General features: G+C 42.8%; 1 protein-coding gene across 6 annotated transcripts in view; it reads left to right on the top strand.

Annotated features, from left to right (window-relative positions):
• The window catches only part of NR2C1 (nuclear receptor subfamily 2 group C member 1), a 54,929-nt gene that overhangs the window by 5,622 nt on the left and 34,014 nt on the right, over positions 1–15,293 (top strand). For 2 of the 6 annotated variants that reach the window (XM_038756238.1, XM_038756240.1), the window contains exons 1-2: positions 13,192–13,228; positions 15,040–15,116. In XM_038756238.1, the coding sequence (XP_038612166.1) occupies positions 13,198–13,228; positions 15,040–15,116 (108 nt within the window). In that variant the 5' untranslated portion in view covers positions 13,192–13,197. Of the gene's footprint in view, positions 1–13,191; positions 13,229–15,034; positions 15,117–15,293 lie in introns of those variants that run through there. The other 4 variants (XM_038756236.1, XM_038756239.1, XM_038756235.1 and 1 more) reach the window with 3 other exon arrangements.

The raw sequence follows: 15,293 nt of genomic DNA, 5'->3' as shown, positions 1-15,293 counted from the left end.
ACAGATGAGGAACTGAGGCACAGAGAAAAATAATAATAGTAACGATGGTATTTGTTAAGTGCTTACTATGTGCCAGGCACTGTTCTAAGCGCTGGGGGAGATACAAAGAGATCAGGTTGTCCCCCGTGGGGCTCACGGACTTCATCCCTATTTTACAGGTGAGGAACTGAGGCACAGAGAATAATAATAATAATAATAATAATGGTATTTGTTAAGTGCTTACTATGTGCCAAGCACTGTTCTAAGCACTGGGGGAGATACAAAGAGATCAGGTTGTCCCCCGTGGGGCTCAGGGTCTTCATCCCCATTTTACAGGTGAGGTCACCGAGGCACAGAGAAGCAAAGTGACTTGCCCAGAGTCACCCAGCTGATTGGTGGCGGAGCTGGGATTAGAACCCATGACCTGTGACTCCCAAGCTAGGGCTCTTGCCACTAAGCCACGCTGCTGTCTCTCCCCTTCCAGCGTTTAGAACCGTGCTTTGCGCGTAGTGCTTAAAAAAATAACATCATTATTATTCTTCTCAGCTCCCCCGCCCTTTCTCCTCACCTCGACTCACTCTCCCTTCGCCCTACATGATGATGGTAATTTGTTAAGCGCTTACTATGTGCCAAGCACTTTTCTAAGCACTGAGGTAGATGCAAAGTAATCGGGTTGTCCCACGTGGGGCTCACAGTCCTCATCCCCATTTTTCAGATGAGGGAACTGAGGACCAGAGTAGTGAAGCGACTTGCCCAAGCTCACACAGCAGACACCTTACCTCCTTCCCCTCCCCACCGCACCTGTATATATGTTTGTACATATTTATTACTCTATTTATTTTACTTTTACATGTTTATTCTATTTATTTTACTTTGTTAATATGTTTTGTTGCCTGTCTCCCCCTTTTAGACTGTGAGCCCGCTGTTGGGTAGGGACCGTCTCTAGATGTTGCCAATTTGTGCTTCCCAAGCGCTTAGTACAGTGTCCCGCACACAGTAAGCACTCAATAAATACGATTGAATGAATGAATGCATCCCCATTTTTCAGATGAGGGAACTGAGGACCAGAGTAGTGAAGCGACTTGCCCAAGGTCACACAGCAGACACCTTACCTCCTTCCCCTCCCCACCGCACCTGTATATGTTTGTACATATTTATTACTCTATTTATTTTACTTGTACATATTTATTCTATTTATTTTACTTTGTTAATATGTTTTGTTGCCTGTCTCCCCCTTTTAGACTGTGAGCCCGCTGTTGGGTAGGGACCGTCTCTATGTGTTGCCAATTTGTACTTCCCAAGCGCTTAGTACAGTGCCCCGCACACAGTAAGCACTCAATAAATACGATTGAATGAATGAATGCATCCCCATTTTTCGGATGAGGGAACTGAGGACCAGAGTAGTGAAGCGACTTGCCCAAGCTCACACAGCAGACACCTTACCTCCTTCCCCTCCCCACCGCACCTGTATATATGTTTGTACATATTTATTACTCTATTTATTTTACTTTTACATGTTTATTCTATTTATTTTACTTTGTTAATATGTTTTGTTGCCTGTCTCCCCCTTTTAGACTGTGAGCCCGCTGTTGGGTAGGGACCGTCTCTAGATGTTGCCAATTTGTGCTTCCCAAGCGCTTAGTACAGTGTCCCGCACACAGTAAGCACTCAATAAATACGATTGAATGAATGAATGAATCCCCATTTTTCAGATGAGGGAACTGAGGACCAGAGTAATGAAGCGACTTGCCCAAGGTCACACAGCAGACACCTTACCTCCTTCCCCTCCCCACCGCACCTGTATATATGTTTGTACATATTTATTACTCTATTTATTTTACTTTTACATGTTTATTCTATTTATTTTACTTTGTTAATATGTTTTGTTGCCTGTCTCCCCCTTTTAGACTGTGAGCCCGCTGTTGGGTAGGGACCGTCTCTAGATGTTGCCAATTTGTGCTTCCCAAGCGCTTAGTACAGTGTCCCGCACACAGTAAGCACTCAATAAATACGATTGAATGAATGAATGAATCCCCATTTTTCAGATGAGGGAACTGAGGACCAGAGTAATGAAGCGACTTGCCCAAGGTCACACAGCAGACACCTTACCTCCTTCCCCTCCCCACCGCACCTGTATATATGTTTGTACATATTTATTACTCTATTTTACTTGTACATATTTATTCTATTTATTTTACTTTGTTAATATGTTTTGTTGCCTGTCTCCCCCTTTTAGACTGTGAGCCTGCTGTTGGGTAGGGACCGTCTCTATATGTTGCCAATTTGTACTTTCCAAGCGCTTAGTACAGTGTCCCGCACACATTAAGCACTCAATAAATACCATTGAATGAATGAATGCATCCCCATTTTTCAGATGAGGGAACTGAGGACCAGAGTAGTGAAGCGACTTGCCCAAGGTCACACAGCAGACACCTTACCTCCTTCCCCTCCCCACCGCACCTGCGGGTACTTCCCAAGCGCTTAGTACAGTGCTCTGCACACAGTAAGTGCTCAATAAATGCGATTGATGATGAGATGTATATGTGTTTGTACATATTTATTACTCTATTTTACTTGTACATATTTATTCTATTTATTTTACTTTGTTAATATGTTTTGTTGTCTTTCTCCCCCTTCTAGACCGTGAGCCCGCTGTTGGGTAGGGACCAGCAAGTTGGCTATATGTTGCCAACTTGTACTTCCCAAGCGCTTAGTACAGTGCCCTGCACACAGTAAGCGCTCAATAAATACGAATGAATGAATGAAGTGGCGGAAGGGATTAGAACCCATGTCCTCTGACTCCCAAGGCCACGCTCTGGCCACGAAGCCACGCTGCTTCTATTTATTGAGAAGCAGCATGATGTGGTGGATAGAGATCGGGCCGGGGAATCAGAAGGTCATGGGAGCAGCGTGGCTCAGTGGAAAGAGTCCAGGTTTGGGAGTCAGAGGTTGTGGGTTCTAATCCCGGCTCTGCCACATGTCAGCTGTGTGACTTGGGCAAGTCACTTACACTTCTCTGGGCCTCAGTGACCTCATCTGTAAAATGGGGATGAAGACCGTGAGCCCCCTGTGGGACAACCCGATGACCTTGTATCTACCCTAGGGCTTAGAGTAGTGTCTGGCTCAGTGGAAAGAGCACGGGCTTTGGAGTCAGAGGTCATGGGTTCAAATCCCGGCTCTGCCAATTGTCAGCTGTGTGACTTTGGGCAAGTCACTTCACTTCTCTGGGCCTCAGTTCCCTCATCTGTAAAATGGGGATTAAGACTGTGAGCCCCCCGTGGGACAACCTGATCACCTTGTAACCTCCCCAGCGCTTAGAACAGTGCTTTGCACATAGTAAGCGCTTAATAAGTGCCATTTAAAAAAAAAAGTAAGCGCTTAACAAATACCAGCATTATTATTATTTTTATTATTCATCTTGGCTCCACCGCTTGCCTGCTGGGTGACCTTGGACAGGTCACTTCCCTGGGCCTCAGTCAGTCACTTCTCTGGGCCTTAGAGAAGCAGCGTGGCTCAGTAGAAAGAACCCGGGCTTTGGAGTCAGAGGTTATGGGTTCGAATCCCAGCTCCACCACATCTGCTGTGTGACCTTGCGCAAGTCACTTAACTTCTCTGTGCCTCAGTGACCTCATCTGTAAAATGGGGATGACGACCGTGAGCCCCACGCGGGACAACCTGATCACCTTGTATCCCCCCCCAGCGCTTAGAACAGTGCTTTGCACATAGTAAGCGCTTAACAAATGCCATCATTATTATTATTATTATTATCTGTCAAACCGGGATTGAGACCGTGAGCCCCGCATGGGACAGGGACGATACTCGACCTGATTTGCTTGCATCCACCCCAGCACTTAGTGCAATGCCTGGCATAAAGTAAGTGCTTAACAAATACCACGGGTATTATTATTAGTGCTTTATTGTACTTTCCAAGCGCTCATTACAGTGTTGTGCACACAGTAAGTGCTCAATAAATACAGTTGAGTGAATGAATGAGTCTTCCTTTCTCTCTTTCTCCCTCTCTTCTCTCCCAAAGCTGGGGCTGGGGAGGGCTCAGAGGAAAGGACCCATCACCCACCACCCCAGGCCCCCCAAGGGCAGGATGTGCCCCATTTGTTGGGACGGGTGGATGGGTTCTTCCTCTTCTTTCCCTTCCTATTCCTTCCCTTCCTATTCCTCCTCCCTCCCCAGGCACCCCCAGTACGCGGAGAAGCAGCCTGGCTCCATGGAAAGAGCCTGGGCTTCGGAGTCAGAGGTCATGGGTTCAAACCCCCGACTCCCCCAATTGTCAGCCGTGTGACTCTGGGCAAGTCACTTAACTTCCTCTGTGCCTCAGTTACCTCATCTGGAAAATGGGGATTAAGACTGTGAGCCCCGCGTTGGGACAACCTCATCACCCTGTAACCTCCCCAGCGCTTGGAACAGTGCTTTGCACGTAGTAAGGGTTTAACAAATGCCATCATTATGATTATTATTCTTGTTCTGGGTTTGGGCCTGCGAAAGGAGCCCACTGTTGGGTAGGGACCGTCTCTATCATCATCATCATCATCAATCGTATTTATTGAGCGCTTACTATGTGCAGAGCACTGGACTAAGCGCTTAGTACAGTGCTCTGCACATAGTAAGTGCTCAATAAATACGATTGATTGATTGATTGATTGATTGACTAAGCACTTGGGAAGTACAAATTGGCAACACATAGAGAAAGTCCCTACCCACCAGTGGGCTCACAGTCTAAAAGGGGGAGACAGAGAACAAAACCAAACATACCAACAAAATAAAATAAATAGGATAGATATGTACAAGCAAAATAAATAAATAGAGTAATAAATATGTACAACCATATATACATATATACAGGTGCTGTGGGGAAGGGAAGGAGGTAAGATGGGGGGATGGAGAGGGGGACGAGGGGGAGAGGAAGGAAGGGGCTCAGTCTGGGAAGGCCTCTATATGTTGCCACCTTGTACTTCCCAAGCGCTTAGTACAGTGCTCTGCATACAGTAAGCGCTCAATAAGTACGATTGATTGATTGATTGATTGAAAGAAGCCAAGCGTCCCTGCCCCACCGCCCAAAAAAACCAAAACTGTCAGCTCCTTGTGGACAGGGAGCGTGTCTACCAGTGAGCCCGTTGAGGGCAGGGATCGGCTCCCTTTATTGCCGTATTCACTTTCCAAGTGCGTAGTACAGTGCTCTGCACACAGTAAGCGCCCAATAAATACAACTGAAAAAAACAAAACTGTCAGCTCCTTGTGGACAGGGAACGTGCCAACCAACAGGCCCGTTGTGGGCAGGGATCGGCTCCCTTTATGACCATATTGTACAGTAATAAGTAATTAATACAGTAATTTAATAAACTTAATGCAGTAATTAAGCCCTCAGTTAATCAATCAATCAATCGTATTTATTGAGCGCTTACTATGTGCAGAGCACTGTACTAAGCGCTTGGGAAGTACAAATTGGCAACACATAGAGACAGTCCCTACCCAACAGTGGGCTCACAGTCTAAAAGGGGGAGACAGAGAACAGAACCAAACATACCAACAAAGTAAAATAAATAGGATAGAAATGTACAAGTAAAATAAATAAATAAATAAATAAATGGAGTAATAAATATGTACAACCATATATACATATATACAGGTATATATGCATGATACGAATGCATGAACGAATGAACTCGGTCGTGTTGCACTCTCCCAATAAATACCATTGGTCGAGCCAAAGCAGTAGGTAATCGATCACAAAACTACCGTAAGGAGTCTCCTTCTGTCCCGCTTTCCCCCGAATAGAAATCGAGATGTTTTTCTAATAGCCGTGCCCTGACAGAAGGGACTATTAACCATGGCTATTATTATTGTTATTGTTGCACTCTCCCAATAAATACCATTGGTCGAGCCAAAGCAGTAGGTAATCGATCACAAAACTACCATAAGGAGTCTCCTTCTGTCCCGTTTTCCCCCCGAATAGAAATAGAGATGTTTTTCTAATAGCCGTGCCCTGACAGAAGGGGCTATTAACAATGGCTATTATTATTATTATTGTTACTTTGCACCAGATTAATAGCGCCCGAAGGGAGGAATCCAGTGTTCCCAGCAAAACGGATGCAACCTAAGAGGCTTAGGTTCCTGTATTGCCATTGGATTTAAGGTGTTCTTGTTATTTTTTCTGATGGAGGGGTGGCCTCTGGGGGATGAAAGTCGATTCGTCTTGTTTGTCGTCTGTGTCGGAAAGGATGGCCATTATGTGGATGCCTAATAAATTCCATCCATTTCACACGGTGTGGAATAGTCAACGGGACTGTATATATGTATATATTATATAATATATAATATTATGTATATTACCTGTATATATGTTTGTACATATTTATTACTCTATTTATTTTACTTGTACATATCTATTCTCTTTATTTTATTTTGTTAGTATGTTTGGTTTTGTTCTCTGTCTCCCCCTTTTAGACCGTGAGCCCACTGTTGGGTAGGGACCGTCTCTATATGTTGCCAATTTGTACTTCCCAAGCGCTTAGTACAGTGCTCTGCACATAGTAAGCGCTCAATAAATACGATTGATGATGATGATGACTGAGCCACTTTGGAATTTTAATATACGACTGAAGTAGGAAATAACTACTATAATTAAATATGGATGCAAAGCTGACATTAGCTTGGTTAAACAGAAAATCACTTATATTTATAGGCCTTTGGCATCTTTTGCAGCCTAAATAGTATGCATTCTCCTGACCCAGATCAGCTCTGCAGTTATTGCAAGTACCTGGCCCAAAACTAATAGATTATTTTTACTCCTAACAATTTGGCAGTTAGCAGAAGCAGTGTGGCTTAGTGAAAAGAGCACAGCTCTGGAGTCAGAGGACCGGGATTGTAATTTTTCTCTGCCACTTGCCTGCTCTGTGATATTTGGGGCAACTTCTGTACCTCAGATACCCCTTGTCGTAAAAATAGGAATAGCTCCTGTATTCCTCCCACTTAGACTTTGAACCTGTGTGGGAGAGAGGTAATCTGTCCAATCTAGTCATCTTAATGGTGGTATTTAAGGGCTTACTATGTGCCAACCACTGTTCTAAGCACTACCCAGGGCTTAGTGCAGTGCGTGGCTGTTAACTTAAAAAATATCACAGTAGCAAAATTGTTGTTATTATATAATAATAATGGCATTTATTAAGCGCTTACTGTGTGCAAAGCACTGTTCTAAGCGCTGGGGAGGTTACAAAGCGATCAAGTTGTCCCACGGGGGGCTCACCGTCTTAATCCCCATTTTACAGATGAGGTAACTGAGGCCCCGAGAAGTGAAGTGACTTGCCCAAAGTCACACAGCTGACAGTTGGCGGAGCTGGGATTTGAACCCGTGACCTCTGACTCCAAAGCTTGCGCTCTTTCCATTGAGCCACGCTGACCAATTCCTTTTCCCTGGGGAAGTATTACCAAAACATTACCCAGAGCAGTGCAGTTTAGGATTCTTCAGGACAGTCAACTTAAAAACAGTGGGGAGAGGTGAACTGTTACAGGGCCAAATGATAAATTTCATGTTTTCTTAAATATTGAGGACTTTTTTTCCTGTAAAACTATTAATAGTCTGTTAAATTTAAAAACTGGTATCGTCCATATCGGTAACTTTCATTTAGAATATGAATTTTTTTTTTTCTTTTTGGGGAAATAGTCTTCTAACAAAAATTTGAGAAAGAAGCCTTGGAACCTTCTTCCAGCCCTTTTTCCCCCTTTTTCCTACTCCCACAGACCCTAGAGCTTTGGTGGCATGAGGGCTTCAGCCCCTGTGCTTCAGGGTTTTCATGCCTCCCCCCTTCATTCTTACAGGGGAACAGGATTGTCCTGAACGAAGGAGAGTGCAGGCCTAAATGAAAATCATATTTATTTTAATCTTGGTATTGTGCCCAAGTTCAGTGCAGTGCAGTCAATCACGAGTATTCATTAGGTGCCCATTATGTGCTGAGCACTGTACTAAGCTCAGAGAAGAGTATAGTAGAATTAGTAGGCATGATCATGCCCTCAAGGAGCTATCAATTGTGTTAGGCTTTGTGGGTCACGTTACACCTGAGTTATCACATTTGATGTACCAAATCTACATATTGCCTTGCTTAGAAGTAAAAACCATGGATATTTCTGTATTATACGTAGATTTGGGGGTCTGACCAAGATCCAGGTGGCAGGAGGGGAACCATCAGAATTAGCCCTTTTTTTTTTTTTTCCATTTTGTTTCACCCTTGTTGGGTATTTCCCCAACCTCACTGGCTCAGGATGCCTCCCCATGCCTCCTGGCTAACGTGCAGTAAAGTATGTAGTTATGTTTGTGTTCACACTGGGTTTGTCTGTAGTTTCTCACCAGGGAAGGGGGTGAAGGACTGAAGAATCTCACTTTGGACCCGGATCAACGCAGCAGGAGGGCAATAAGCACGGAGGCTTAGAATATAGCCTGGCATTCTGTACACATTTCCGTGTGTACTGAATCTACAAATTGGCCCCTCATATTACTGAAGCCCACAACCTCGGTGACCACAACTCCTCATGGTCGCCCTGCTTTCCCTGCTGATTTTTTTCTTCAAATGTGTTGCGGCTACCCCCCTTCCACTCCACTCACGGCCAGTTAACTCCCCTGGTTTAAGCATTCGTCAAATCGCAGTTGTCCTCCTCTCCTCCAGCCTCTCCGCCCTTCAGTCCACACCCCCCGCTGTCAGCTCCATCACCTTCCTGAAGTGTCACTAAGCACACCTAGGGATTCCTCAAAACCTTTCTGTGGTTGCCTCCCTACCTCCATATCAAGCAAAGACTACTGGCTTTAAGGCTTTCCACCAGCTCTCTCCCCATTACTTATCGATTCCCCTCACTCCTGCCACCCAACCTCCTGCTTGTCATTCTTCCCGAGCCTCCCTCTCTGCCGAACCTTGAGCTCTTCTTACCTGCCTTCCTCCCCTTGCTCGCATCCCCGGAACCGAGAATTTCCTTCCCCTCCACATCAGCTCTCTCCACCTTCAAAGCCCTCCCCAAATCTCTCCTCTAAAAGACCTTCCCCACCTGGTCGGTTCCTGATTTTTATCAACCCTTCAGCCACCTCTTGCTTTTAAGTAGTCATTTATGCCCATCCTCAGCACCGGTGGGTGAAGGCAGTCTTCTAGACTGTGAGCCCGTTGTGGGCAGGGATTGTCTCCATTCATTCATTCAATCAATCGTATTTATTGAGCTCTTACTGTGTGCAGAGCACTGTACTAAGCTCTTGGAAAGTACAAATTGGCAACACTTAGAGATGGTCCCTACCCAACAATGGGCCCATAGTCTAGAAAGGGGAGACAGACAACAAGACAAAACAAGTAGACAGGTGTCAATACCATCAGAATAGATCAATAGAATTATAGCTATATGATCTTACCTCCTTCCCTTCCCCACAGCACCTGTATATATGTATATATGTTTGTACATATTTATTACTCTATTTTACTTGTACATATCTATTCTATTTATTTTATTTTGTTAGTATGTTTGGTTTTGTTGTCTGTCTCCCCCTTTTAGACTGTGAGCCCACTGTTGGGTAGGGACTGTCTCTTTATGTTGCCAGCTTGTACTTCCCAAGCGCTTAGTACAGTGCTCTGCACACAGTAAGCGCTCAATAAATACGATTGATTGATTGATTAATAAAATAGAGTAATACCAATGTACCAGTATACACAAGTGCTGTAGGGAGGGGAATTTGTTGTTGCTGTGTCATTGCTGACCTGTTCATTCATTCAGTCATATTTATTGAGCACTTACTGTGTGCAGAGCACTGTATTGAGAGCTTGGGAAATACAAATTAGCAACATATAGACATGGTCCTTGTTGCTTCTTATTGCTGAATTGTACTTTCCAAGCACTTAGTATAGTGCCCTGCACATAGTAAGCGCTCGGTAAATACAATTGAATGAATGAATGAATGGTGTCTGTCCCAGTGCTTAGTATAAAGTCCCCCCTCTAGACTGTAAGCTCCTTGTGGGCAGGGAATATGTCTGCCAACTTCTATATATTATACTCCCCAAAGTGCTTAGTAAAGTGCTCTGCACACAGTAGACACTTAATAAATTTGATTGATTACAGTGTTGCATTTAACCTTCCATAATAATTACGATGATGTCTCCTGACCCTCAGAGCCATGCTTTTTCTTCTAGGCTACCCTGTTGCTGGACCCGATTTCCCCTGAGTGCTCATCAATCAATCAATCAATCAATCAATCGTATTTATTGAGCGCTTACTGTGTGCAGAACACTGTACTAAGCGCTTGGGAAGTACAAGTTGACAACATATAGAGACAGTCCCTACCCAACAGTGGGCTCACAGTCTAAAAGGGGGAGACAGAGAACAAAACCAAACATACTAACAAAATAAAATAAATAGGATATGTACAGGTAAAATAAATAAATAAATAAATAGAGTAATAAATAAGTACAAACATATATACATATATACAGGTGCTGTGGGGAAGGGAAGGAGGTAAGATGGGGGGATGGAGAGGGGGGCGAGGGGGAGAGGAAGGAAGGGGCTCAGTCTGGGAAGGCTCATTGATTCTACACCTTTGATTCTTTCCCTCTTCAAATCCTCCAGACCGAAGTACTCCCTATCTTCAAGACCTTTCTGAAATCTCACCCCCCGAAAGCCTTCCCCGAGGAATTTATCTTCTCCCACTTCTGCACCGCCTGTGCCCCTTTTTACTCATGTCCAACCAGAGCACTTGTATCTACATTAACACACTTCATACGTAAGCAATAGCATTTATACCTGTCTGCTTCCCCTTCTCCTCACTACATTATTTCAGTGTCTGTCTCCCCAACTAGATTGTAAACGCCTTGAGGGCAGAGATCATGTTTATTAGCTCTACTGCAGTCTCCCAAGGGTTTAGTACGGTCTCTGCATCCAGGAGCTTAATAAATGCTATTGATTGACTACCATTCACTCGAACTGGCAAATTCACATCTGAGTTGACTAAGCAGTCTCCCTTCCTCTGCCCTACTCCCTTCCCCTCCCCACAGCACTTGTACATATATGTGCATATTTATTACTCTTAATTTATTTGTACATATGTATTACTCTGTTTTATTAAGGATGTGTATATAGCTATAATTTGATTTATTCTGTTGGTATTGATGCCTGTCTACTTGTTTTGTTGTATGTCTCCCCCTACTAGACTGTGAGCCCATTGTTGGGTAGGAACCGTCTATATGTTGCCAGTTTGTACTTCCCAAGCGCTTAGTACAGTGCTCTGCACACAGTAAGCGCGAATGAATGAATGCGAAAGCTAGGAATAAAAGTGGCTGCTGGCTTCACACAGCTTGAGGGTGGAGAATTTGGCAGGAAGGTTCTTCTTAAAGAAGGTGGGATTTTTAGGAGGGCTTTGAAGATTAGGAGAATTTGTGGATATTTTCCTTGATTTTGCTCTTTGTATTTATCCAGTTCTTGAGGTATGAAGGACCAGTTATCAGGCCTTTCACCTTTTTTTTTCCTTTTTCCTTTTGCATGTATCATTTGCACGTAAGCTCTTACCTTTTTACTTCGGGCGTGTTTGGCACTTTAGGATACTGTCTTACCCTTTCTCCCTCTTCACCCCTTTAGGTTATAAACTCCAGGAGGAGAGAGATTGTGTCACTTTTTTTTCCATATAGCAAAATAGCAAGCTAGTTGGAGCTCTGCATGCAATAAGCAGTCAATATGTAGAGCTGATGGTAATTATGTTTCCTATTTGTTGGTTTTAAGGGGACCTCACTTCAGTTTTAAATCTTAGATTAATAGCAAGCTAGTTGGAGCTCTGCATGCAGTAAGCAGTCAATATGTGGAGCTGATGGTAATTATGTTTCCTATTTGTTGGTTTTAAGGGGACCTCACTTCAGTTTTAAATCTTAGATTAATGTATATGTTCCTGGCCCCTATATTCCACCTGTGTTAGAACATTCCTGGTCTTAGGAGGGCCCCACTTTAGCATTTTGCGCTGTTAGATTTCTTGTTAATTCTTTGAATTTGTCCCTATAGTTATGTTCTCCTGCAATGTGGGTGACACCGTCTTGAGGAATCTCACTGTAAGGAAGGTTCTTGTTGTGGGACCCATGCCTTGATTGATACATACCACCATTTCTCCTGACACTGCATCGTACTCCATCTAGAGAGACACATATTCTCCAGGAAAATGTTCCATAATTCTCCAGCAGAGTTCTGTCTAACCCGCATAGTTAAACCGTGTATTATAGGAGAGCTGACTGTATATTTATGAGAGAAATGAATGACACTAGCACAAATTGGAGAATTCCCTGGCATGTCAAGTTTAGTACCTGACAACTGCAACCTTGTAAAATGATTAAGGTGAAAAATTGCTGGGGAAAATTTCTACTTCCATTAAAAACCAAGTGAGCACATTTCATGTAAAAATTCAGGTTACTGACGCCATGAGTTCATCTGATAAATTTATATTTGGTCATCATGTGCATAGGAATTAAAAGAGAATTATTTCTTCTCACTGCCAGATAAACTGGATTGGTTTGGTCTGTGATGTTTCTCAAAAATAGTAACAACAAATCAACCAATCAGTGGTATTTATTGAGTATTTACTGCGTGCATAGCATTGTACTGAGCACTCGGGGGAGTCAGTACAATAGAGTTGGTAGACGTGTTCCCTGCCCACAAGGATTTTACCTTTTAGAGGGGAGGCAATGTAAATAAATAAATTACAGAGAGGTGCATAAGTACTGTGGGGCTGAGGGTAGGGTGAATATCAAGTGCTTATAGGGTCCAGATCCAAATGCGTAGGTGATAGAGAAGGTAGGAGGAAAAGGGGAAAAGAGGGCTTAATGGGGGCATGGGGAGGAGAGCCTCTGGAAGGAGATGTGATTTTATTAAGATTTTGAAGGTGGATTAAGAGCATTGGTCAGTCAAGTATGCAGAGGGAGTAAATGGGAAGGGGTCGGTTGTGAGATAACCGAGATAGAGGTACAGTGAGTAAGTTGGCATTAGAGGAGTGAAGTTTGTGGACTAGATTGTAGTAGGAAATCAGCCAATTAAAGAAGAAAGTGGCAAGCTGATCGAGTGCTTTAAAAGGAGTTTCTGTTTGATGCAGAGGTGGTTGGCAATTCCTGGAGTTCCTTAAAGAGTGGGGAGATGTGGGCTGAATGGGTGTTTTTTTTGTTTTTGTTTTTGTTTTTTTTAAGAAAAATGATCCAGGCAGCAGAGTCAAGTATGGACTGGAGTGGGGAGAGACAGGAGGCAGGTAGGTCAGTGATGCAGTTTAGATTGATCCCTTAAAGTAAATAAGTGACATAAAACCCACCCTGAAGGGTAATTAATAAATAAAAACAGTTGACTTTTTGCCTTTGGTACAAGAATTAGGTTCTTGAGTTTTAACTCCACCCAGTTTCCTTTCAATTATGAGGAAATAAAAGTAGGCTTAGAGTGAATATTTACCACACATGCATGCAAGATTTATTGAATATAGATTTTTGGAAAGTATTGCGGTTCGGTTTCTTGGTTGCATTATCTCATTTTTCAGATTTGAAATTTTAAAGCCTAATCACAGACTGGCTGTTCATGCCTATTATAAAGCCTGTAGACATAAGTAACACTATAACCGTCTTTATTGCTCTTTTCAAGGCAGCTGAAATGTCATATATTTTCCTGTTCATTCTCATGTTTTCTCCTGTTATTTCTTTCCTCTTTTTATTTTACTTCAGTAGGATCCTGCCCATTGAAAGCAAAATAGTAGCATTGTGTCATAACTGATAATGATTTGCAGGTTATTCTGAATTATTTTCTCTTCCAATTGATAGCTCTTCAGACTTAATGAGTAGGGGTAGCACCTTCAATTTATTTGTGCCCAAAATTCAGCATTTAATCTTTATCCTGTACAGATAATTCCACAAAAACTAATTATATGTTTTATTCTCATCACTGCCTGAGGTTTGACTGCATGCACCACTGAGCTGGTAAAAAAAAACAAACTGCTTTATGCCCATCACAATTTTTAATCAGTTCTTGCATCAGAAATTTCCAGCAACTTCCTCTTACTTGCCATTCAAAAGTGAAAGATTTAGCATATTATAGTTTCAGTAACTCTAGGGCTGTCTCAATTATCTTCTCCTAATTCCTTGTAGGAAATTGCTGGAGGGGGGAAAGGCAAAGTAGAGGAATGGGAATGGAGAAAGGAAGCCAATTTATAACTCGAAGCATATGCCTCAGATGCTGAATATGTTTGACTTCAGGCAGGCGTTATTTTTGATTCCGAGGACTCTGGGTAGGAGTTCACCTCCTTTAGGCACAGATAATAAGCTTCTGCCTTATTATCTGGCATCTGGACCTTCTGAACTCAATCTGATGGAGAAATAATAACAGTTCTGTGAGTTTGTCTGGTCCTGCTCCACTGAGACCACCTCCCTCCCTTCCCACCCCGAGCAAACTGTTTTAGATCTCGAGTGTGGACTAAGATTTTTAGGTATCAACTTCCCATTTTGAGAGTAGGGGTAAGGTGAGGGTGAGGATTTGAAGGGAGGTGAAGTTTGGAAGGGGACAGACCTCAAAACATTAACAGCTCAGAAAGTCTCCACTTTGAGGCTTTGGAAACTTTCAGGTCTTGCCCCCGACCTGGGCAAGTTGAGGGGGCCTTCGCTCCCATGGTTAAAGTAAAACTGGATTGGAGTAGAAATGAATGAGGGAAATGAAATTGGGATTATGAACGCAATCGGGAAGGCCTTTCATTTCATGCGGAATAGTGATTAGAACATAGTTACCTTTCCGACAGTTGATCCATGCATGCTTCATTTGGTTGTCTTACCTTACTAGGACTAGATTGTAAACTCCTTAAGGGCAGGAATAATGTCTACTGCACTTTAGTTCAGTGCTCTACACTCAGGCATAAATACTATTGTCAGATTCGATTACTTCAAGTAGAGCTTGAATAGATATTTTCCCTCCAAATATCTGAATTTTCCGGAAAGTAAAAGTCGTTGAGCTATCTTGTGAATTTTGGGTGTGGATAGTATCGTTATGCTACAACTGTGTCTTTCAAGAACTTTCTTTTGTTGGCAGGACATTTTGGAGTTGTAAAGATCATGGCAACCATAGAAGAGTTAGCTCATCAAATTATTGAACAGCAAATGGGAGAGGTATTTATATTTTCTGTTTTCAATATTTTTTAAGGTTTATTTAAGTTATTTAGGATAAGGCATGTTTGGCGGTTATTGAAACATTTGATGAAAGGAAAGAAAAATTCCAAGTATAAATAAACTTAGTTAAAAGTCTTTAAAATCTGTGATGAAGTTATGAGTTTGCTATAAAAATAT

This window comes from Tachyglossus aculeatus, chromosome 14 (assembly GCF_015852505.1).
Source record: "Tachyglossus aculeatus isolate mTacAcu1 chromosome 14, mTacAcu1.pri, whole genome shotgun sequence".
NCBI lineage: Eukaryota > Metazoa > Chordata > Mammalia > Monotremata > Tachyglossidae > Tachyglossus > Tachyglossus aculeatus.
This window is presented reverse-complemented; position numbering and strand designations above follow the sequence as displayed.